General features: G+C 50.1%; 10 protein-coding genes across 10 annotated transcripts; 4 read left to right on the top strand and 6 right to left on the bottom strand.

Annotated features, from left to right (window-relative positions):
* Nucleotides 1–1,021: 1,021 nt before the first annotated feature.
* On the top strand, nt 1,022–2,473 carry N7511_001036 (pyruvate dehydrogenase (acetyl-transferring) subunit E1 alpha; the record flags this gene model as incomplete). The annotated part of the gene is made up of 4 exons (XM_057123461.1): nt 1,022–1,144; nt 1,231–1,364; nt 1,436–1,890; nt 1,968–2,473. 4 exons carry the CDS (start codon nt 1,022–1,024, stop codon nt 2,471–2,473), a joined length of 1,218 nt encoding a protein of 405 aa, XP_056989194.1.
* A 493-nt stretch (nt 2,474–2,966) lies between these two features.
* N7511_001035 (uncharacterized protein) lies at nt 2,967–4,433 on the bottom strand (the record flags this gene model as incomplete). The annotated part of the gene is made up of 1 exon (XM_057123460.1): nt 2,967–4,433. The coding sequence occupies one exon, from the start codon at nt 4,431–4,433 to the stop codon at nt 2,967–2,969; it is 1,467 nt and encodes a 488-aa protein (XP_056989193.1).
* Nucleotides 4,434–5,179: 746 nt separating this feature from the next.
* N7511_001034 (mitochondrial 37S ribosomal protein uS4m) lies at nt 5,180–6,614 on the bottom strand (the record flags this gene model as incomplete). The annotated part of the gene is made up of 3 exons (XM_057123459.1): nt 5,180–6,022; nt 6,087–6,518; nt 6,579–6,614. 3 exons carry the CDS (start codon nt 6,612–6,614, stop codon nt 5,180–5,182), a joined length of 1,311 nt encoding a protein of 436 aa, XP_056989192.1.
* Nucleotides 6,615–7,584: 970 nt separating this feature from the next.
* N7511_001033 (uncharacterized protein) lies at nt 7,585–9,843 on the bottom strand (the record flags this gene model as incomplete). Its single annotated transcript, XM_057123458.1, has 2 exons — nt 7,585–9,369; nt 9,424–9,843. The coding sequence occupies 2 exons, from the start codon at nt 9,841–9,843 to the stop codon at nt 7,585–7,587; spliced, it is 2,205 nt and encodes a 734-aa protein (XP_056989191.1).
* A 376-nt stretch (nt 9,844–10,219) lies between these two features.
* On the top strand, nt 10,220–11,721 carry cds1 (phosphatidate cytidylyltransferase; the record flags this gene model as incomplete). Its single annotated transcript, XM_057123457.1, has 4 exons — nt 10,220–10,366; nt 10,425–10,785; nt 10,836–11,626; nt 11,683–11,721. The coding sequence occupies 4 exons, from the start codon at nt 10,220–10,222 to the stop codon at nt 11,719–11,721; spliced, it is 1,338 nt and encodes a 445-aa protein (XP_056989190.1).
* A 999-nt stretch (nt 11,722–12,720) lies between these two features.
* N7511_001031 (putative cyclin) lies at nt 12,721–14,111 on the bottom strand (the record flags this gene model as incomplete). Its single annotated transcript, XM_057123456.1, has 5 exons — nt 12,721–13,103; nt 13,168–13,495; nt 13,549–13,677; nt 13,729–13,810; nt 13,882–14,111. The coding sequence occupies 5 exons, from the start codon at nt 14,109–14,111 to the stop codon at nt 12,721–12,723; spliced, it is 1,152 nt and encodes a 383-aa protein (XP_056989189.1).
* A 636-nt stretch (nt 14,112–14,747) lies between these two features.
* On the bottom strand, nt 14,748–15,848 carry N7511_001030 (putative fructosamine-3-kinase; the record flags this gene model as incomplete). The annotated part of the gene is made up of 2 exons (XM_057123455.1): nt 14,748–14,847; nt 14,902–15,848. 2 exons carry the CDS (start codon nt 15,846–15,848, stop codon nt 14,748–14,750), a joined length of 1,047 nt encoding a protein of 348 aa, XP_056989188.1.
* A 319-nt stretch (nt 15,849–16,167) lies between these two features.
* N7511_001029 (armadillo repeat protein) lies at nt 16,168–19,259 on the bottom strand (the record flags this gene model as incomplete). Its single annotated transcript, XM_057123454.1, has 3 exons — nt 16,168–17,169; nt 17,227–18,896; nt 18,962–19,259. The coding sequence occupies 3 exons, from the start codon at nt 19,257–19,259 to the stop codon at nt 16,168–16,170; spliced, it is 2,970 nt and encodes a 989-aa protein (XP_056989187.1).
* Nucleotides 19,260–20,148: 889 nt separating this feature from the next.
* On the top strand, nt 20,149–21,237 carry phoB (regulatory cyclin phoB; the record flags this gene model as incomplete). Its single annotated transcript, XM_057123453.1, has 1 exon — nt 20,149–21,237. The coding sequence occupies one exon, from the start codon at nt 20,149–20,151 to the stop codon at nt 21,235–21,237; it is 1,089 nt and encodes a 362-aa protein (XP_056989186.1).
* Nucleotides 21,238–22,000: 763 nt separating this feature from the next.
* N7511_001027 (putative tRNA-specific adenosine-34 deaminase subunit Tad3) lies at nt 22,001–23,777 on the top strand (the record flags this gene model as incomplete). The annotated part of the gene is made up of 3 exons (XM_057123452.1): nt 22,001–22,097; nt 22,150–22,201; nt 22,256–23,777. 3 exons carry the CDS (start codon nt 22,001–22,003, stop codon nt 23,775–23,777), a joined length of 1,671 nt encoding a protein of 556 aa, XP_056989185.1.
* Between the last annotated feature and the right edge of the window lie 171 nt (nt 23,778–23,948).

Below are 23,948 nucleotides of genomic sequence, written 5' to 3'. Positions count from 1 at the left end.
CAGCTATCTTTCTACCAACGTGCTGAATCTGCACTCTCACATCTTGATCTTCTCCTGTCCTTGTTTATTCGCAGAGTCCGAGCTCAGCCATAAGCGAGCGACCTCAGTAGGCTAAATCAATAGGTAGTCCTCTCCTGCTTTTTGAGATTGTACTCATCACCCAATCCCAAAAGGCTTCACATCATCAATGTAGCCATTCATCCTGGTCATCTGGCTGTACTTCGTTGCGCCACAATGAATCCTGCTTTTTGATTGTCCACATCAGTACCACCCGGTGCTATATGCTCATATATATCACTTTGTACTGTCTGAGTATCAATCAATCAATTGATCAAGGACATTGTGATGGCTTACTATGTCGGAGCCTTATCGAGCGTATCTTATGGGGTATAGATGATATTCATACAGAATCTTCAAAGCAAGTGTAATGTTCGATTCATTTTTTGTGGTCTAGCTTGGCTTTTCATAGTTTCCCTTTTGTCTGCTCTTTTGAATGTTTTGGATGTACATAATAAGTTGGACTATTGTCTATCTCTTCAAAGTAAGCAGATGCAGCATGTTCCGAGACAGCCCGCGCGATAACAAGAGTGAACACGGTATATTATATCAGCTTATTTGCTGTTGAGATATATACGTAAAGCTGTATTCCCAAGGTACTACACATTTGGGTTTTCTTCCAGGCATATTGTAAGCTTAAAGATCGATGTATAGAGCTCACGGGGTGATATGAAGGGCTCGCTATGGGCCTGCTGAGATATCCAACCCGAGATATAGGGACTTACCATCCGGATAAATCCCAGCTTGAATCCTTTTATACATGTCCATCGCTAGCAATCAAAATTACTTTCCACCGACTTCAAACATCCTGTCCTGACGGAGTGTTTTCCGAGTTCCAAGTCGGCCGGCGGCGACCGGTGAGACAGAGCGGAAAAGATGTCACGTGCACGAAAATCTTAGGTGCATCCCAACACTTTGCGAGAGTGCTGTCTTCCACCCTATACCACCTCCAATTCCTGCCATCATGCTCTTCCGTACTGCGGCCCGCCAGGCTGCGCCTTTGAGGCGTCAGGCTTTCGCTCCTCTCGCCCGTCGCACTGTCACCACCGACGCCGCCTCCGCGCAGACCGAGAGCCCTGTCCCGCAGGTTTGTTGAGCCTATCCGGAAAACTGGAATCTATCGCCGGAAGGCCCCCGGACTCAATGCTAACGATGCTATTTGCGCTACCTTAGGAGGATGACAAGCCGTTCACCGTCCGTCTCTCCGACGAGAGCTTCGAGACCTACGAGCTCGACCCTCCCCCATACACTCTGGAGACCACCAAGAAGGAGCTCAAGCAGATGTACTACGACATGGTCTCGATGAGGTACGGACCCCATTCATGACGCGTTGGAAGATGGAGCAGCGCTGATTCGAGTTTTTTTTATGGTTTTATAGACGCATGGAGATGGCCGCCGACCGTCTGTACAAGGAGAAGAAGATTCGGGGTTTCTGCCATCTGTCGACCGGTCAGGAAGCCGTCGCTGTTGGTATTGAGCACGCCATCAACCGCCAGGACAAGGTTATTACTGCCTACCGTTGCCACGGTTTCGCCATGATGCGTGGTGCTACCGTCAAGTCCATCATCGGTGAGCTTCTCGGCCGTCGCGAGGGTATCGCGTACGGCAAGGGTGGTTCCATGCACATGTTCGCCGAGAACTTCTACGGTGGTAACGGTATCGTCGGAGCCCAGGTGCCCGTCGGTGCTGGTCTTGCCTTCGCTCAGCAGTACAACGAGCAGCCCAACACCTCCATTGTCCTGTACGGTGACGGTGCCTCCAACCAGGGTCAGGTCTTCGAGGCTTTCAACATGGCCAAGCTCTGGAACCTCCCCGTTCTCTTCGGCTGTGAGAGTACGTCAAACTCCCTGGTTCCATTTTGCGTCTTTCCGACGAATCCCTAGCTCAGATCACTAACCCTTTTTCTCCAGACAACAAGTACGGCATGGGTACCTCCGCCTCCCGTTCCTCTGCCCTGACCGAGTACTACAAGCGTGGTCAGTACATCCCTGGTCTCAAGGTCAACGGCATGGACGTCCTCGCCACCAAGGCCGCCGTTCAATACAGCAAGAACTACGCCATCACCGGCAACGGTCCCCTCGTCCTCGAGTACGTCACCTACCGTTACGGTGGTCACTCCATGTCCGACCCCGGTACCACCTACCGTAGCCGTGAGGAGATCCAGCGCATGCGCAGCACCAACGACCCCATCGCCGGTCTCAAGAAGAAGATGCTCGAGTGGGGTGTCACCTCCGAGGACGACCTCAAGGCCCTCGACAAGGAGGCCCGCGCCAAGGTTGACGCCGAGGTCGCCGAGGCCGAGGCCATGCCCGTCCCCGACAACACCTCCCGCATTCTCTTCGAGGACATCTACGTCCGTGGCTCCGAGCCCAAGTGGATGCGTGGCCGTACCGTCGACGAGACCTTCTACTACTAAATGTAGATCGCTGCGTTTCGGGGTACCATTTCCACGTTGTGTTCGTCTTTCCTTGGATGAGCTTTTAATCCGCTGTGTGGAGGGCCGGGGTGAATCATCGTTCTCCTGTTTCTCTCTATCATTTATCTGTAATTTAGCCCGATGACTAGTTTCTCTTATGTTTGTTTCTTTGGTTTCTGTTCTAGAGTAGAGAGCAATTACCAAACCGGGTCCTGTTCCATGCATCGAATAGTTTTCTCTTAATCCTATTCCTAAATTGAAAATATGTAAGTTAAATGTATTGCAATGTGAATGAAGATTGATCATCATATAGTCATAGCTAAGCCAAATACGCCGTCGTCGGTCGCCCTCGCCGTCGAGTAGGGGTATCATATCAAAGAGGGTAGAATAAGTACATCAAAGTGTGAGAGAGCAAGTGGCCATGGTAACACACCAAGCTTGAATAAAGCAAAGCAAAGGAGAAGAAGAAGAAGTAAGCAGGACCGGCTGTTGATCAGGTAGGTTCCTGTCTCAGCATCTCAAGAATCATCTCTTGGGTCCGTTGCACAGAATCCAACTTCTCTTCAAGAGCAGCTCGATCCCGTTCTAGTTCGCAACGCATCTCAATCCTCATCTCTTGTCGAAGCTCCTCTTTCATCTGTTCGATATCAATTGGAGTGGGACTGGTGGATGAGGAATGTGACGAGGACTGCCGTGGTGGTGGGAGCTGATAGGAGCGGTTCCTGTTGGGTTTTTCTGAGGCTGCTTTGGTGACAGCCTGGAAGATGGGTGAGATGCTTGCTGCGTCGAGGTCTTTTCCCTCGGAGTGATTGTGGAGTCTGTTTAGGGTTTGGACGGCGGCATTCAATATCGCGCCGCTGTTAGCGTCTGTGGCTTTCGATGTTGTAGAGGGTGGGTGGTAAGATGTGGGTGGTGCAGGCATTGGAGGCGTTGAGAACATGTTCTCGAACCCCGGTGGTAGTCTGAGAGAGGTCGGCGCTGGTAGAGGGGTGGGGGATTGTTCGGAGAAGGGTCCAGATTGTGAAGTAGTGGGGACTGAGGTCGCAAGTGTCGGGCTTGCTGCTGGAAGAGAGTCTCCAAGACTTGCAGTAGAGTGACCTATCATTGTAGAACCAACATCAGTCGGGCTCGTAACAGACCCAAACTGTGCCCGCCATGGCTCTGACTCTCCGCTCTTGTGAGTCTGACTCTGAATCTGACCCTGGCTGAGAGGCCTGGCTGGTGGTTGTTTTCGTTTTTTGACTTCGTCGCGTTTGGCAATCCGATGGTTCTCGGCATTCTCCCACCGCTGCCACGTCGGAAGCCATGCATCAACCGCATCACGCCATTGCGGATTCATGAGATCCTCGGCGGCAGTCGAGCCACGCTGCTGTTGATCCTCGAGGGCTTTGATTCGCTGTCTTGTAACCATTTCCACCTTGCGGCGCACCGAATGCCACGAATATGAACGGCCATCGTGGGTGCGCTTAAATTCATCAGCAACGGATATCCACCATTTGCACAGATTGCTACGACTGCCAAAGGTATCTGCATTCTGGTTGCAAATCTCAAAAAGCGCCACCTCCTCTTTCGTCGTTAGGCGTCGGTGTTGTCGGGAGTTGTCGACGTCCAAATCGGCATCAGCCTTATAAGCCCGCTTCGTCCCTGGTGGGTTTGAGCCCAACATCAGGACTGAGTCATTTCCTCCGCTGATTTGGCCTGCCACGGGCATTGGCGCATAATATAGGCCACTCTCTGTGATAATACTCCCAGTTGCCTGTGGATTGCCTGGAATCAAACTCTCTTCGGGTGTCTCCCCGCGGCTCTCGGAGTTGTTATCGGTCCCCGGAAGGTTTCTCGCCACCACAGACACGGGGTGCGAGGCTGGACTGAAACCTGAGCGCAGGTCCTGTGCTGTGTATGTGCTTGCGGATGGGCGATATGATGGAATGATGTATGTGTGTGGTTGAGCCCGTGGCATTGGGGATGGCTGCTGCGCAGGAGCCACACCCTTGTGAATGGGACAAGGCTGGTTGTCTCTAGAGTCTAGAGTAGCAGAATATCCGTTGCTACAGCATGGAGCTGCTGTATCCGAGACACCTCGAGATGTGTCGATCTGTGGAGAAGATTAAGCTGGAGGGCAAGAGGGTTTTCCATGCGGGGTCCGTGCGCGGGAATATATGAGCTGTGCTCGACTTCTTCAATGCGCTGATGTGCTTGGATATATAGTGATATGTACAAAGAATTGGTTCTGTCGTGGCTTTTTGGTAGATACCGTCTAGATTCCTATATCGAGAGATTCTTTCACAAGCCACTCTTAGCAAATATATCTAAACAACTTGATATGAGGCTCTTGGCTTGGAAGTTAACTATATAGTTAGCACACTCAGGCATCACTGTAAAAGTCACATATTTATATTTTAAGCTAACAGACTGAGAAATAATTAACTAGTCTACGCAGAAAATAACATCAATCAATAATATATCCATTGACAATCCATCATGGTTATGGTAGTACAGGGGTGAAGCAGACACAAGGCTCCAAAGACAAGGCAAAACAGGAACCAACACCATGGTCAACATGATCCAGAAATATGCAGAAAGGGAGGGGAAACAAAGAGTAGCCCACTAATACACAGATGGGAAGTAAGGAGGAAATAGTAGTTTAGTAGAGACGAGAAAAGAAGACAAGGTAAAGGAGTGGCCAAAAACCAGCTCTCTCTTGATCTACCAACGTCTTCTCAGGTACCAACCATAGGCTGGAGTGGCGATGGACTCGCCGAAGGGAGTGGGAACCTCAGCGGAGCCGGGGCGAGCCACGGGGTGACGCAGGTACACGGCAGCACAGATGTTCTGGTTGACTTCGAGGTAGCGCGGGATGAAGGCAAAGGCGGACATGTAGTCACGCGGTTGCCAAGGGGTGGCATAAGACTTGGTGTTATCAATGGGGTTGTCGCGCATCTGGGTGAGAGCGCGCTTAAGGGTGTCGAACTCCTCATTTGACAGCTCGGAGACATTGACATCTTTGCCGAGGGTTGCCTGCTCGAAAGCGGCGGAGAGCTTGTCACTGGCGGCAGGCTCGTCGGCCTCAAAGTCGAGAGAATCATCTGTTTCAGGCTTGGGAGTCCGCTTGTCTTGCTTTGAACCCTTTGTCTCACGCTTGGCCTTGAGGATCTCTGTCAAGTGGGAGAATTGCACCCTCAAGCTTTGTGTGAGGATGTTGCTGGCTTCGGAACCGGAGCGAGACAGTACACGGCGGACCGCCTTCTGGAAACCGCGGAGCTCCTGCTTGCGCTTGGCAGGGAGGGTGTCCTTATCATTCGACATGATTGCCTTAGCCTGGGCCATAAGTGCCTTCAAAGTCTCCTTGGGGCTCTTCAATTCTTCTGACTCCTTGGTCTCCGCCTTGTCTGTTTGCGTGTCTTCCTCCGCCTCCTTCGCTGGCTTTTGAGCCAATCGGCTCTCCCGACGCTCAAACTTATTTTTGGGGGTTCCGGTAGCGAACATGACACGATCGGGCTCGACTTGAAATAGGTCACCGGGGTTGAGGAGGTAGCTGGGGTGTCTCATCTAGTAACACGAGCTCAGTCAGGGTGCGTCTCTCCAATTGGTCGTGTTATAAGCTTTATCATACCTTCTGTCCATTGACAGTGACAGCTCCGTGGATGACAAACTGTCGTGCCTGTCTAGCACTGCTGGCGAACATAGCTCGGAAGATAGCAACGTCCAAACGTCGCTCCAGGGGCGCGAAGGTCATACTGGTGTAAGGTGTTTGGCGGACAGTGTATCTGGGCTTCTCTTCCTGGGTCAGACCAGAGCCACGACCAGCGGAGACCAAGGATCCATCATCGGTAGCCAAGTCGGCGGTGTTCATGGGGATGACGCTCTTGATGTGGCGGGAGAACATGCGCTTCCATTGACCCTCGCGGACTTGCTCGCCGTGATAGGCACGCGAAGCAGCCTTCGCAGACCACTTCTGCTGGAAAAATGTTCGGTTCGTGGTAGCAGGGCTGCGGAACCGCGAAATGTTATAGAGGTTGTATTTGCTCCATGATTGACGGAGTTTCTAAACAGGTGGATTAGTCTCTCGAATTGAACGAATTGAAGGAATGTTATTAACACATACGCCTTTCGACAAAGTGTTGCTAGCCCTGTTCCTCATGGTGGGTGTGTAGCGACAATACTGTAGCAGATGGTATGGCTTGTCCTGCCCGAGTTCCCGGAGTCTCAAAACTTCTCCCACGTGACTAAAATAATATTGACACCTAGGTTTAAAGGCAGAAGATTACTCATACAAAGATGGTTGCTGATTGGTCTAATTAAGATCAGCACTGATTGGCTGGCTGACCTCGCTTAGTGTGATAAGGGGGTAGTCACATGACATAAACCAGCCGGCTCGCCATAAATACCTCGTCCTCCCCCCGACCTTACTCTTTTCTTCTTTCTTCTTCATACTTACCTTGTTTGGGTGGCCGCGATCATCAAGGCGGCTCACCACAGTCTGGTCCCTGCATTGCACAGCGCGGCGGAACAGTCTGTTCAATGGCTTTCGGGTCATTGACAGGCGCATTCTTTGGCACCCTCCATTCGTGGAACTCATCTTTTCATCAACCTTCGAGCCAGTGGCTCGAGTTTGGAGAAGGGATCGTAAATATTCAATAGCTTGAAACATAATGTAATGCCTTGGTGCTGTTGGCCTCACCGGCTTCTACTCTAACCGTTGGCTTATATATGACTTGCCCCTTGCTGCTGTCCCTGCTCCCCCTTGAGTCGACATGTTGTCGATATCATCTCCCATCTCTGTCTCTGGGCGCGACTGCAGCTCAACTCCTATAGGCTGCGCGCTTTATGTCATCAGCCAGACGTGTCGATACATTGCGATCAGAGATGCTTAAGCTCTACTGGCAGGCGCTACTACTGGCTATTCCCGGCTACCTGGCTACTTGATGCTCTGATGCCACAGCTGTTGGATAACTGGGGTTTGGTTTTTGAATCACTTTGTGTTGAACATGAAAGAAATTTTGGTATCTATTAAAAAAAATGCTAGAAACTCCAGAGACCACAGCGCCCCGTCAAAATGCAATCCCTAATCCAAACCAATCATACATTATTTGAACATCTTCTCGCCATTATCAATCCCTCCTAGAGCTCGGAAACGCCTCTGCCAATGACTCCGCTTCTTGAGGATTAGTCCACTCCTCAAGTAGCTCGTGGGCCATATCAACAGTCTCATCATCGATGCCCGCCTCTAAGATAGTTCCATCACAGAATGCTAATCGAGTCAACACAACAAGATGTTTCTGTTTACTGCCAGGAACACATGCCAGTTTCTCTTGCATGTTGATTGAGGGTCCATGTTCACGCATGACCCCAAAAATCAACCGCATGAGACCGTTAACTAGGGCAACTCGCAGCACCTGCTCTGGCGGGGAGCAATACAATGCATCCAACTCGTCGTGCATCGATCGGAATAAGCGTGCCAGTGCATTTGGGTGTAGGGCTAGAATCGTACTTGCATGACCTTGAGATACAGTGGCTGGACTGAATGCCAATGACTCTAGCAGTAGTAGTACCTCGAGTCGCATGGCACAGACATCGTATGGAGTGTATGGCTCAACACCTTCATCTGGTATTGCGGGCTCGCTGAGCATGTGTGTTAGGCGATCCACAATCCATTTTTGCACATCTAATTGGTCTTGATCTGATGTTCTGATCGACCCGAAAGAGGTTGGACGAATGCTTGTCGACAGTAGATTCATTAGTAGTACAATATCCCCGAGTGGATGTGACGGGTGAAGCATCACAAGAATAAACGATATGCGAATGTTCTCCCAGAAAGTTTGGAGAGCACTCCTGTTGTGCAATAATCCACAGGCAATTTGATAGAGCAGCCGCAAGGCTTCAGTGGAATCAACTAAAGGCTGTAGATCTGCTTGCGGCGTCTGGCCTGCCACTCGTTTGTCCCTCGATGCTGGAGCATACTTGAACCGAGGGACGGCATTCACTTCCACAGAGTCCTGTAAAAGTCCGACTAGAGGTGTGATAATTTCAGAAAGTGGCGTGTCGTCCGACATGAGAATGAACCGGACAATAGAGGCAAATCGGGGGATCGGTTCATAGAACTTTTCGTTGATTGCACGCTGCCATAGCGAGGCAATCGCTTGCGTATATTCTACTATGTAGCTGTCCATATCAACATGGGCAATGGTATCCATGACAATTCTGGACATGGAGCGATCTGGTTCCGAAGGAAAGGCCAACTTGGCCATTGCTTCCAGGTCTGTCTCTTCACTATGATGCATTTTGTGACTTAGTAGTCGCATCATGAACCGCTGGTTGCGACCTGACTGTACAGATTTGCGTTTCGCCTGGGCAACCTCTGCTGCATCGACTGAGGCATCAGTCATGATTTGCTCTACACCTGCAGGATTGAGCTCTAGTGGAGTTGGGCTATCCTGACTAGCTTGTCGTTTTCGTTTCCCAGGTACTGTCGGCGTGGCTCGCTTCGCGGGTGCTGCAGACTTGGTCGGTGAAACCACGACGATCTCATCATCATCGAACCCATCACGGAAGGGCAGTATCCTGGACTTCTTGGGAGTGACCGGGGCCGCCTTGTCTTCGTTTCGACGCCGTGCTTTGTAGTTACGAGCCTGTAAAGCTTCCTCCACAAGTTCTTGCTGAAGGAACACATTCTCCGTTGCCAACACCTTGCCTTCGGACATTGCGGCCTCTACCTCGAGCTTGTGCGAGGCCGTCGCATCAGTCATTGACTTTCGTAGGGCTGCGAGCTGTCGGTCATAATCTTGAGTCATCTTTGTTTGCTTTGATCGAATGATGCTGATTTCTCCAGTTTTCATGGCGACTTGATCTTTGGCCTCAGCTAACTCTCGCATAATCTGTTCTCGTTCTTGTTCCATCTATATATGCTGTTAGATGTTGTTCCCAAGATAAGCTCTCGCTGAGGGACTAACCTGCACTAGGCGTGCATTTATCTCAGCCATATTTACCTGCCCATAGCCTTCGTCTACCTCCATTGCATCGCCCATCCCAGTATTGGATGTCCATTCAATGTCCTGAACCGGTTCATGGTGATGGAATGAAACAGCATGTTGCCCATCCACATTGTCGTATACCTCAGCTTCGAGTTCCCCCACCTCCAATGTATTGTAATCGTTGGTCAATCCGGTGTGCAAGCGAGGCGGTGGCCGTAGGGAACCCGTGTGATTCGAGGGTGCGTGGGCGCGCAAACCGGAGTGGCTGTTTATCGGGACACTGAAGTTCTGCGAGGCCGTAGCCTGGGTTGCTTGGAAAGCATTCTGTTCCAACTCATACAACGTACCCGGTGGCAGGGAGTCGAACTCGTCGGAGCCGTAGTCGTCGTCGTCGTCCATGCCCCCGCCATGAATGAAGTATGCGGGAAGTGAAGTGTTTCAGTTGCAGAGCGGCAGTTCACCCTTCGACCCTGCAAGCTGCAACCTCCAATACCCCCTTTCGAGAAACAACAAACCCCTGAAATCTATAGAAGGAAAAATCAAAATCTCCCTAATACTACAATATTCGCATCACTCACTATACCATAAAATACAGATAAAATATATACAAAAAAAAACATAGGGACGGAGCTGACCGCTTTCGGCGCAATTCACATGAGCTCATCAACTTCTAATCCGACGATCTTCACTCCCTCTGCTCCCTGCACTTTGCACTCTCCACTCCCTTTTCCAGAATCCGCTTCTGGACCTTCCCCCCCTTTCCCACCCCATCATCATGTCGAAATCTCGTCGTAATGTCAGGTTTCAACACCGCAACGGCGAACGACGGCTAAGCGTGTCCTCCGACGTCAGCGACGCACCCTCGGAGCCTAGCCCCAACAAAAATGGAAATGTTTCTCAGCCATCCACGATACAGGAAGAGGTCAGCTTCAGTTACTTCGAATAGGGGACTTGTATTCTGACAGACTTCTCGCATTTAGAAACCCCAGTCGGAATATGAGAAGAAGAAGCAGACCTTTATTACCCGCACGATATGGACCTTTGTGATGATTGCTGGTTTCTTCATCGCCATGTTCTCCGGTCATATCTATATCATCGCCTTGGTCACTGCTATTCAAATTGTTTCGTTCAAGGAAGTCATCGCTATCGCCAATGTGCCCAACAAGGAGAAGAACCTGCGCTTCACCAAATCTCTGAATTGGTACTTCTTGGCTACAACTATGTATTTCCTGTATGGAGAGAGCGTCATCTACTACTTCAAGCATATTCTGCTGGTTGACAAGGTGCTTCTCCCGCTCGCGACTCACCACCGTTTCATCAGCTTCACGCTTTACGTCATGGGTAAGTACCTCGGCTTCGCTCCTATGACCGTCGCTAATCTGTATCACTAGGATTCGTGTTTTTCGTCGGATCTTTGCAAAAGGGTCACTACCGATTCCAATTTACCCAGTTTGCTTGGACTCACATGGCTCTGTACCTTATCGTTGTCCAGGCTCACTTTGTCATGAACAACATCTTCGAGGGCATGATCTGGTTCTTCCTCCCCGCGTCGCTGGTTATCACCAACGATATCTTTGCCTACGTCTGTGGCATCACTTTTGGACGCACCCAACTCATTCAGCTTTCCCCAAAGAAGACTGTGGAGGGTTTCCTCGGTGCCTGGATTTGCACCATTGGATTCGGTTATTTCATGACCAACTTGCTGATGCGCTACAAGTACTTCATTTGCCCTGTCAACGATCTTGGATCCAATGTCTTGACCGGGTTGGAGTGTGTGCCCAACCAGGTCTTCACGACCCAACGCTACTCCCTTGAGTTCTTAGGTTTGGACTACAGCTTCCACATGGAGCCAATCCAGTTCCATATCCTAGCTTTCGCCACTTTTGCTTCTCTGATCGCTCCTTTTGGCGGATTCTTCGCTTCCGGCCTGAAGCGTACTTTCAAGATCAAGGACTTTGGAGAGTCCATTCCCGGCCACGGTGGTATCACTGACCGCATGGACTGCCAGTTCATTATGGGATTCTTTGCTTTCATGTACTACCACAGCTTCATCGCTGTCTACAAGGCCAGCGTGGGTGATATCATTGAGACTGTCATCAACGGTCTCACAGTTGACGAGCAGCTCGAGGTTGTTCGAGGCCTGGGCAAATACCTGTACAACCAGGGGGCCGTCTCAGAATCGGTACGTTTCCCTTTTCCGTTCCTCGTTTCAACGATCGAGTCACTAACTTTTCTTAGATCCTTGACTGCCTCGTCACCGAGCTCAAGCGCCGATGAATTTAAACCCGTCCGGCCTGACCCAGAAAAAAAGCCACCCTTACGACGCTCTTCGCTTTTCGCTTCTATCCATACAGAGATAGATTACTCGATCTCGTGCTTTCAACCTTGCGACTCTCACCCCATTGCGTATGCCGTGTCGATCTTCTCACCTGTCTTCCCTTCTGCTTCATTCGGGGCCAGCTTGGGTTTCTCCAAATATGCATGCAACCCTCAAAGTGTGCATGCATGAAATGTACATGCACCCCACCACCCGCCTTACCTTCCCGTCTTTCAACACGACATCCGCATCCGACAAAAATTACCATTGGCAAGGATCATAATGAACCGGTGTCAAGATGACCGATCTTGCACACCGAGGCACGGGGCTGATCTCTCTTCACGTCATGGCTGTTCTTTTTTCTGCCTACATCTGTTTAGTACCTTTTTTTTTTTCTTTTTTTCTTGTCTTTTTCTGACGTCGGGCTCTGGACTGAACCCAAATTGATGACTCGTTTTCTCGGTTAGGGGATACCGATCTGGATTATTGCTATATTTTCAACGTGTGGAATGGACACATTCTCCTACAGATCAGGTAAAAGAGGAAGGATGCTGAGGATATGTCCAGGCTTCTTTTTTTTTGACCTCACAGTCCGATTTCCTTTTTAATTTCGCGGCTGTTCAAGACGCGTGGCGACTGAGACGGACTGTTGATTGTACATAGCTTTCAATTCAATTTTGAAGCTGAAATTTGTCATTTTTGTATTCATACATTTTGTCTTGATTTCGGGCATGGTGCCATCCAATAAATACATGAGGCTCTTGCTACAAGATCACCTTGATGACTACCAAATATGTAATGTGGTCATTAAATTAAATCTGTTCATTTGCATCTCTATCAAAGCGCTGTTCATAGATGTCTGGGGGTATCGGAAAATCGTGGATTGTGTAGGTCGACGGACAGTCGCCCTACCCTCATCATGGAACACAGAGGAGTCTCAGCATCACTCCGTTGCCCCTCTACATTTCAACCTCATAATCCTCCATCTCAACATTGAAATATCTCACAACCTGCCGCCTCTCATCATCTGCACAAACCGGGTCAATCGTGAACCGCACGGCAGCATCACGGCCTCGCTCGCCTGTCCGTTGACGATCGTCATTGGCAGCAACGGGGATCAGGGGATGAGCCGGTCTTGAGCGGTGATCTGTGTGGTTGGCGGTGCCATTGGCTGATTGCCGTGGTTGGTCAACCCACGGGGCGTGTCGTGGGATGTGCTGTGTGCTTGCTTCTTGGTTGAGTGGAATGCGGACGGTCAAGAATCTATCTGGGAGGAACTCTGGCCCGACGGTTGTTTGGCTGCGGAAGTGAGTGTACAATTCGAGTAGGTCGAGGATCGTCTCTGGGATTGAGTGTCAGCACGAGACTCTGTGGTTACTAATGAGAGTGGAATACAGGCAACATACCCATGACATCCATGCGATTTGTTTGCCAATGCGCATAGTCTGCACCGACCTCGACCGGCTCGATGCGCTGGTCCAAGAGTCGCCCCGCAAGCTCGAGGCAGCTGTGAGCCATCGTTGACGAGCTCTGCTTGATGGGTGAAAATGTGCGGTAAAGATCAATTGAAATACGGTAGGCGAGATTGGAAACTTCTGATCCTTGCGGGAAACCATAGTGCCGCGCCAGCTTCATCAGAGTCTTCTGTGGATGCCGAGTTCGGAAGTCAAAGCCAGAAGCTTCTAGCATTAGGCGCTCAAGGCCGATAACTCCACGTGCATTTGACTCAAACATCTTTTGAAACGGGTTAGCACTGTCAGGCCAATGTCTCTAGCATCGCGACTTACAGGGTCATCTGCTGCCAGGTGCTCTGAAGGTGATAATTTGAGATTATACGCAGCGCAGACAATATCTCGGGACTTCTTGAGCGTGTCTTCAATCTTGCATGCCGTGAACAAAGCTGCTGCTGCCGCATCCTGCGAACTGGTCAGGCTGGGTTTCGTGCGACGACTACTTGGAGAACTTACCGCGAAGAGGTACTCATTATCTGGATGCATCAACCGGAATCGGTGATAGTATCCCACAGCAGTGTTGAAAGTCCGAATAGGTCTATGAGCGCGGTCAGTATCTTGATACCAAACCTGATCTTGCTCTGTCAATGGGGTTGTGAATCGACTTACAGATTGAGCGCTTTCCGCACATTGTCAATCCACGTCACGCCTTGAAGACGCAAGGAGTTCTCGCGAGTGGGACTGACACCCATTGACTCAATGCAGCTCTGGATTGTTTGTTCGAAGATGTATGGGTTGGCCACCTGTATAAAAGATGGGTGGATGGCTGGGGGTGTTGGCATGATGGGGTTCATCATTGGGCCCCCACGGGGAGACAAATCCCTCATATCATTCTCCATGGTAGAATCGGGAAGCACAATTCTCCTAGAAGGATGAAAAGGACGAAAATTGTTCCCGGATGTTGCAAGGGAACGACGAACGATCTGTGAATTGATATCCAGGGTCACGTGCGTGCTTATCGAATCTCGACTACACCGCCCGATATGTGCTGCAATGGACAACAAGGTTGACCACAAACGTGTCGTGAATCTCGCTCCAAAAATCCAGTTGGGTCTTATTTCTTGTCTGGTTAATTGGGTGTAACCATGTTGGGACTTTCTTCTCAAGTACAATGATACCTTTGAGCTCCTCCCTCAGCTAAATCGTTATAGGTGGACGTCCTAAACTAGAGCGTAGGCAAAAAGTCCTTTACATGATCTAGATGATCAATTCAAGGCAGTCAAAAGTGACCAAAGAAAAAAAGAAAGGGTCAATTGTATACTAGCTTCAAAAGTATTTGCATAAAAGTGTCTGATGATAATCCATGGCACTTGTACGCGGGAATTGGTTGCTCTATCGGACTAGAAGAGAAATGAAATTAAGCAAGATATAACTTCATGGACAGAACCTTCCCAGTTCACTCTAACTATCGCTTTAGCGTGCAAGGCTGAGATTGTTACGAAAATTTGTAAGAAAACTTGTAAGAAAATGTCCACTCAGTCCTTCCCATACTTCTTGATCAACTTCTGCATAATCGACATAGCACCAGAGCGATATCCTCCACCAAAAATAGCATGATGGTTCAGGTGATGATACCTAGTCAAAAAGCATCAGTAAGCGCAGAAAGACCCAAGTATCAGAGAAGCTTACAATTCATACAACTCAACTCGATCGCCATACTCGGCAACAGGCTCAGTCTTCGGTACAATACGATGATACTGCTCAAAGAACCGCGGTCCAAACCCACCAAACATATGCATAATCCCAAGTTCAAACTCACTATGTCCATAGCAAGCTGAAGAATCATAAACAACATCACCAGGCGTCTCATCTCGGCCAGTGCCAACAATTCGACCTCGATCCGCATTCCCACTCCACAAATCTCCATGGATAACAACAGGGAAAACTCGTTCCCCTTCACCGTCGACATTAAATCCTAAATGATCATCTCCTAGAAGACGTGGCACAACCTTATAAGCCACTTTCTCAACAGCGTCGCGAAGACCCTCGTCTTTCCCATTGCGTTCTTCAGATGTAGCCAGAATCGTGAGAAGTCGCTCATTCGCATAGAAGTCAGCCCAGCTATCACGGAAGCGGTTCGGCTGCTTGGTATCGCCACAGAAAGTCGGCACAGGAAATCCAAATCTGCGCCGGCCAGTTTCTGGATCTGCTGGTGCTGGGGTGGTATGGAGCTGGCCCAATCGGTGGGCCAGAGTGGTGGGTATACTTTCATCGCCCTTGCTGCGACCCATGGAGCCCTTCAGATCAAGGAACTCGGTGATGAGAAAGTAGCCTTTGGAATCCGTGGCTTCTTTGTCTAGTGGTCCGCAGGCAAGAGCTCGTGGGCAGAATCCTGGGACAGAGTTCGCGATTGCGTTAAGGGACTCGGATTCTCCTTGGAACATTTCTTCTGCGGCCTTGCCATTCGTGGATGTTTTCACAAAGTAGCGGCGCTCCTCTTCTTGGCCATCTTTTCCCAGGACTTGGGCGTGGATTGCGCCTGTACTTGTGAAGCCTGAGCCTAGACCGGAGAGCTTGACCTTTGATGAATTGGGGAGTGATAGGGCTTGGAGAATAGGCTGTGGGATTGAGGTCATATTTGGGTCTCGTTGTAGTGTCTAGTTTGGACGTACAAAGTTATATTTGAGATGTGAGAATGTTAGAGAAAACACTTCACTTGAACTGATCTGAACAAGATAAATGCTATGACGTATTTTCTCCACATGATCTGTTATCGATAACGACAAGATGTTTATACTGTCCACGGGTGTCTCTTAGAACTGGATTCTGATACAGCAAAAAAAATAATTACAAGTCGTAGAAGTCCAAGGTAAAATTGGGTAAAAATAAAACTGTACAGGTTTCGCTAGGTTAACTCCAACACACAAGGCATTTCTTGATACTTCAATGCAGAAATTATGAGATAGGGGCCAATCTGTTCAAGAAATGCAACACAACCTTGATGCGCTCTCTTATGTCCAGGTCTACATCATCCTGAAGAGCGGTCAATCGTTCCCCAAACCCAAGTGAGCGAAGTCGGATTGCGCGCTCCCGACAACCCTCGAAGTCATTCTGGTCTTCCTCAAAGGCGAGGTTGATAGTCACCCAGACACAGGTTCGTCGCACGTCTATGTTGGGATGGTTGAGGTAGTTCGCCAGATGAGGCAGGATACTGCGGTGGAATGTAACAGCACGACGCTGGCGTGGGTGCCCGGCTGCCAGATGAATCAGGAGCGCTGAAACTGCGATGATGATTTCCTTAGGGATGCGTAAGTTTTGGTTGGCCTGGCTGGCCGATTCTCGGCGATGGGGAAGCTGGATGGTTCGGGGTCGGATAGCTTCAGCGATTGCATCCAGAAGCTCATCCTGGCCCATCTCTCTGAAGAGATAGTCAATCATCTCTGTTGCATGGTCGCCACACGTCAGGTTGCGTAGTAGGTCAAATGTCTGCTCTTGGACGGCAATGTCGTCATGGCGAGACTGTGTTGTTTGTGCCAGGGACCCGTTTAGAACAAGTTTGCGTCGACGACTTGCATCTTCCACAAACATTTCCAAGTTTAACTTCGAGGCAGGCGTGTTATCGGTCATCTTAAAATCTTCGTCCCACTGGGCGGACACCTCCATAGGGTTTAAAATGTCAACCTGTTCCCCTGCCGAGTTAGATCGGCCCATCGCAATCTCGGCGTTCTGATCTATTTCTTCTTCCACGGTCTGTCTAGACACTACACGGACTGGATCACGGGAAAGGACCTGCATGATCCATTCAGGTGTAAGATTCTCGACAATCTTCATTCTGATGTCGATTGTGGTGTCATAGACCAGATGTTTGATTGCCCACAATGATTCAATCTGGAGCTTGATGTTGGGTGAGTGAGCGTGTTCGCAGAGAATCGGAATTATGTTGGCAGAAACAATGGACTGAGAAAAGTGTTAGCTATGAATGCGATAGTTTGAGTGACAAAGACTTTGACTAACCTCTCTCATGGGGCTAAAGTCCAATGCCAAGTTGGAGATTGTGGCGGTAGCTGCAATTTGTACTTCTATATCGGAATGTCGAATGAGGGCAAACAGTGGCTTAGCCACACCAGCATCAATAAGGCTTGTCCTCAACACACTCACTGATCTTGTCAGCATCCGAGCGGTGCCACAAGCAGCTAGAATTGTAGGGATTGGGTTGCCATCTTCTGCCGTATTTTTGGGCATGGAGGCATCGGCCGGTGCATCGCTGGGTCGTGGCTTGAGCGCATCAATAATGTAAGGTACCACACCTTGCTCACAGATTGCCTTGCGGTATTCATCTTTGAACGGAACGAGCGCTGCCAAAGCCTTGAGAATATTCTCCCGATAACGCATGACATGACATAGAGCCGGGGAGTAGCCTGAAGGCCCGAGCCGGCACTCCAACGGGAGTGACTCAAGGTCTCGGGCCGGAGCATCCTCTGCACTCCACATTGGCCGATTACTATCTGGAACAGGATTGTAGGTTTCCTTGAGGAGTTGTGATAATCTTTTCAGCGCATTGCCTTCCACTGCATGTCTCTGCAGCTCCTGGTCGTCGATGACCAAGTTGGCTAGCACAGCCGGTGCCTCTTCTTTGAGGCGTTGGATTGGCGGGAGCAGACCATCGTAGTTTGCGCCATCTTCTTCTGATATGCGGAACTCTTTGTTTAGCATCTCAACCAAAGCAGGAATCAACAGATAACCGAAGGTCGAAACTCTGTTCTTCTTGGCAAGCCCTAATCGATAGAGCGCAGTAACAAGACGGGCAGACATCAATCGCACCATCCCACTTTCTGAGCGAATGATATAGATGAGCCATGGAACAATGGAGTTTTCATCATCTTCCGGGACAGGTGTTTCGGGCAGTGAAAATGGTGTCGGGAAGGAATGACTGTGTCGGCGATGTGAGCCTCCGTAGCCAAGAGGAGGGAAATTAGTAGAGTTTGATGATGACTTGACTTGTACTTGTGGAACCGAGGGCAAAAGCTGATCTATGGGGTTTGCTCCGGGGTGACGGGGGACTGCCGAGCCAGACAGATAAGTATGACCCCAGGGGGCCTTTTTGATGTCTGTCGGCGCGAAGTCCGGAACTTGTTTTGGAAACACCGTAGTAATACCTGGGGAGGACAAAAAGTGTTCAGCCCTCCATTTGGAACCCTCGATAGTAACACTGACTGCCCGCAGAATTGGAGCAAGGCGTGCAGATTCTGGAGCCGAAAGTGGTAAATTCCCCTCTGCGCCAGGTAGAACAAATCCTTGAGCCACAACAAATGATGCAACCTTGATCGCTAGAGCATCCAGAGTCCCAGATAGAGCAATGGCTGTTTTGTGAGACTCCTCGGTGCATAATTTCCCAATAAGAGCCGCAGACAACTCAATGGCAGCTTGAGTGCGCAGGTTTGTGTAATCCCTTTGAATGATTCGTTTGAGAGAGTAGATATTTGAGGCCGAAAATATCAAATCAGCGAGCTGGGTATCTCGAGGCCATTTTTCTTGACTTTGCAGCGGTAAGCGGTCCGCAATTGTGTTCAAAAGCCTTAGAATGGGAAGATGGAAGGATTCTGGGCAGTCTTCCGATGCAAATATTGAAAGAACGTTCGGTAATATGTTGCTGGCAAATATCGGAGTAAGAAAGGTTGGTCCGCCTTTTTATAGTATTAAGTTAGCACGCTTGATGTGAAAAGAGATTAAGCTCCAATATTTGACATACCTTGTGCCAAGCTTCCCACAACTAGAGTTACTTGAAGACAGGCCTCATAGTCATCTGGGCTTTTATCTGTTGATCGGTGTTGGCTTAATGTGGATTCATTATGATTCGTTGTCGGCCATCTCGACGTCAGCACATGTGAGAGGGCGGGAATGAGACCCTCAGCTATGAGGGCTTCTTTGCGCTGGTCATGACCGATCAATTCATGTTTTAGAACTCGTAGAGCTGTTATCTCAGCAGAGGCCGATTCGGCGCTTTGGAGCTGTTCCAGAATCGGCGGTGCAGCAGCTCGCGTCATCATCGGGTGACCACCCCTCCCGGTGAGGGGGTTCTCAATAAGAATTTGAATAGATGGAATGAAGAGACTCCAGAAGGCTTTCTGTGATAATTGAAAGAAATCTGCGAAAGATGTAGAAGCAATCTGATGGCCGGAATAGTAAGGCCGGAGGTGAGAGCCCGCAACCGAAGCTCAGTACTCCGCACTTTGTTCTGCCAGACTCCACCGCCACCCGAAGCGGGTACCGCCCGATACCGGGTAGCGGCACTGAAGTATAGAGAGCTTCTCATGGCTATTCATGCTATTCATGGGATGCTGACATGAGAAAATGTTGGTTTCTGGACTTGGAATTGAACATAGAATACACTTCTTGGTAGTTGAAGTAATACCTCGGTCATCTGAAAAGTTCACTCATATGCTATTAGTGATTGGTACACTCATAGCCTCCATTGAGCGGCAGACTAAGCCCGAAGGCCTATAAGAACACCCTAACGTGAACGTACAGGCCTCTGTACCCCAACGCTCTAGACCCTTCTAATATGCTAAGATCTCAACTGCCAATGCTACTATGCGTCGATATAGCCACTCATACTGCAAATATTTCACGCAGCCAAGATAAAATACAATGTATACCGTAATAATACAGTCATGGGGACCCCTCTGACCAGTGACGGGCTGAATGTAATTACCTCACGACAAAAGGAAATCAAGATTTTCACCTCCTCTAGACTCATCCCCCTCCGGATTATTGTTCCCCTCCTTCTGCTCTCATTCAGACACTTCTTGCCTGCTTTTTCATCCTTTGAGCCTAGGATGAGGCCAGCCGTGCACCTAATCAAGCGTCAGCGCCCCGACTGTGCACCCACGTGGTCCGACCTTGCACTGTGAATGCTCGGTTTGGTAACATTCCACTATGTTGGCATCTTCGCCCTCGCCCTCGTCGGCTGCTTTGCGCTCCCCACTCCCTACTTCGGGATCGCATACACACTATGAACCTTCTGCCGCTCCACAATTCAATAGTCCCCGTTCCTCGCGTCTGGCCATTGAGGAACTTCGTTCGGCCTTGAATCGCCATACCGTCGATCCCTCCTCTCCTGAAAGCTCAGGGGATCCTCGCAGACGCGCATCAGCATCTGATTCTTTGAAGACCTCGAATAATTCGGCCTTAGCCACCTCTGCCCCTCAAGCCACTTCCTCCACTGCCGCTGTGACCACAGCGACAGCTTCTGCCAACCCACATCCGGCTTCCTCCACCGCCCCCTCAATGCTCGCCCCTACCACCTCAGGCTCCAACAAGCGCAATAGCCAAAGTGACCACAACCCACCGGCTGCGGCGCCGGGGGGTCAGTCCGATGGCCAGGACTTGGAGAGTCCCCAGTCGAAGCGCTTGCGCGCCTCCAAGCCGGATGTTAAGATTTTGCCCGCAGAATACGAATTTGCAGAGCCCCGTGACATGGTAGTACTGATTTCCAGCATGCTCATGGAGCTGATCCGATTCAACGACAAAATTCCTCTCCACCAAGGTCGTCTAACGCGCTTTCACTCACGCTCTCCACCCCGGATCTCCGTGCAAGATTACCTGCAACGACTGACCACCCACGCCACCCTCTCGCCTCCTATCCTCCTGAGCATGGTCTATTACATCGATCGACTTTGCGCACTGTACCCCGCTTTCACCGTGTCGAGTTTGACCATTCATCGATTCTTGATCGCCAGCGCCACCGTCGCCAGCAAGGGACTGAGCGACAGTTTCTGGACCAACAAGACGTATGCTCGAGTTGGCGGAATTGGCATGACGGAGTTGGCCATGTTGGAACTCGAATTCTTGTTCCGAGTCGAATGGCGGATTGTCCCACAGCCCGAAGTGCTCGTGGACTACTACCAAAGCCTCGTCGATCGATGCGACGGCTTTGAGATTGAGCACACCTGCAGCAATGGCGATACCATGGCCGGGCCACCCGGTATTGCGCCTGCAACAGGTACTCCAGCAGCGTCAGGCTAGACCAACGCGTAATCACCCGGGGGGGCCCGATGCCAACTCTGCACAAACGTTGTTTTGCCACGGCGAACTCGGGCCGGCCTCGAGTCAGCTGTTGCATGTGTGGACTCTTCATCCTCCCGATTCACTCGAGGTGTGATTTAATACATACGACATGCATTTCAGGGACGCTGGTGTAGTTCTCTGCATCCATGTTTCTCTTTGTTTTAATATCGAGGAACGCACACATCAGACGTCATGGCGCAATATAACAGGGATCTATCTCCGCATATATCAAAGGTCGATGGGCGGTGCCATGTTCCTTTTCAGCGATTCATTTACAGCGGAACGATATGGCGTTTGATATCTTATGGGATGATGACTGTTTTCTAGGATCAAATTCCCAATCTTCACTTTTTGTTTTAAAACCATACAATCTTTGACAATTCAACTCCTTGTAACATTTGCCATTTGCTCTTTCGTAAATTGTAAGGCTGAGACTGGGGATGTTTGCAATGTTTGACTCATTTGTATAGCTTCCGCCTTTTTGGAGGCCTCCGAGTGAGAGTTCTTTCTATATTCTTTCTCTTGAGGAACTGGATTGGTAATATTCAATACCCAAAGCTCTCGGCGTTGCCTTTTTTCAAAAATCTCGCAGATTGTGTCGTTGGAACTGCTTTTAACGGACATCGACATATTTTGTCCCGCTGCACTTCAGCCCCACGGTGGAGCGATAGTCCAAATACTGCATTGCCCATGGAGATTTTCATTCTTTGATAATACCATAATGCACATTCAAGAGACCATCAGCTGTCTTCAGCCCCTTTGTGGGAAAGTGATCCCTATTCGAACGGTTCAAGAGACAAGACCCCCAGAGGATTTTGGTATGCTATGCGACATCGCCCTCGTGCGGCATCACGACTGACCTAGCAACAGCGGATGCCTATGTTGCAGAAGTCAACGTGAAAGCTGCTTCCAAAGTGATTAAGTCGGTCCCATCTTCCCGCTCCTCGGGGCAAACATGAAATTGACTTGAATCCAGAGCTCTCGATTCTGCCTTCCCCAAAGACCCTGCCCTCCCACTATCCCACCTTCGTCGCTTTGCCAAAAGAGAAATACTCCCACCACCGCTGCGATCAGCAATTGAAGAAAAGATCGCGCCCTCAGCAGCACCAGCGCAGACAATCTTTGTCCTCATCTCTCCTCCCCTGCCCGATCTCGACAAACTTCAAGCTCTTCTGGCTCCATTTGCGCCGAACGCTGCGCCGGCCACCCCAGCACAGACACCGGAAGATGTCTCACAGTCCGATTCCCCAAGCCCAAAGATAGATCTACACCCAACCAAAATTCCCCTCTATCCACCCTTCAACAGCAAACAAGCCGATACATGGACCAAGACTCTCTGGCCGGTGGTCTTCAACCCGGCTGCACCTCGCTCAACAGTCGCCCCGCCTCATCAGGTCTTGAATCGCGCACAAGAGTCCATTGAGCCACGAGCCGGGTACTACTTGGCCCTCGCGCGCAAAGTCGCAGAGGAAGCAGAACAATCCGGGCTTGGCCGCGGTGTAGGCGCAGTGATTGTCGACCCAGCAATTGAAGAGGACCTCTCTGCAGCAAGTTGGGAATCTGGAACTGACCCAACAGCCGATTGGGACGAGGCAGTCCTTGCAGTTGCCGGCGATGCGCGGTATTCCCGCTCCGAGGCTAGTGCGCCCTCCCAGGCACAGCTACATCCTGGTGTAGCACCAAACCCAGCCAGCGCCACCTACAATGCAGACATCGAGGGCGGGCCCGAACTACATGCATTGATGCGCGCAGCGGGCCTTATTGCCCGCTGGCGACGAGAGAATGATGGCAGTAGTGATTTAACTGCGACTATGACTGCAAACGCATCAAATCCAGCACACCCCCAGGACACCGAGGATCTGAGTCCACTCGAATCATACTTCTTGTATCGTCGTCGTCCTGGTACATCAGAAATCACAATTGACGAAGCATCTCTTTCGCCTTCCTCTCCGAAAAAGAGAAAACACGAAGAACTAAACCCGGAATCGAGCGCTACCATCGACCCAACCAACCCCGAGCAGTCTCAGCTCCATCACCCACCTCTACCTGCGCCTCCCCCTACCACGGTATCTCTCTCTGATCCCCCAACCCAAACTTCAGCCCGAGCAATTTCTCGCATTCGCACCCGCTCCCAGGGCGGCTATCTGTGCACAGATCTGGACGTCTATCTTTCCCACGAGCCTTGTCTGTGCTGTTCTATGGGAATGCTTCTTTCTCGGTTCCGATCGGTAATTTTCCCTAGACGAGGAAGGTTGGAGAGTGGAGGTCTTGCTTCGGAGCCGGTTGTTGCTCCTACTGCCGATGAAATTGATCATGAGGATGCTGGTGCTAATGAGCACGCCTCTGTCGAGACTGAGACAGAAGACCAGGATGGACGGGAGTACTACGGGTTGCACTGGAGAAAAGAGTTGAACTGGAGAGCTCTTGGGTTTGAATATGTGGAATATGGCGACGAAGATATCCAAGATGGACCTAAACGGCCTGTCTTCCATGCTTGAGTTGAAGCAGCACTATCGTGCAGATATTCCAGCACATCTGACTCTGGCTCCTAACAATAAATCAAGGTATGAGTTCATACATGAAACAAAATTACTGCAACGCACATGAAATACTCTAAATCAATCTTAAGATAAGTTTCCTTTGTATTTTTTTGTAAAGACAGGCTTTTT

This window comes from Penicillium nucicola, assembly GCF_028828085.1.
Source record: "Penicillium nucicola strain IBT 29836 chromosome Unknown utg000001l, whole genome shotgun sequence".
NCBI lineage: Eukaryota > Fungi > Ascomycota > Eurotiomycetes > Eurotiales > Aspergillaceae > Penicillium > Penicillium nucicola.
This window is presented reverse-complemented; position numbering and strand designations above follow the sequence as displayed.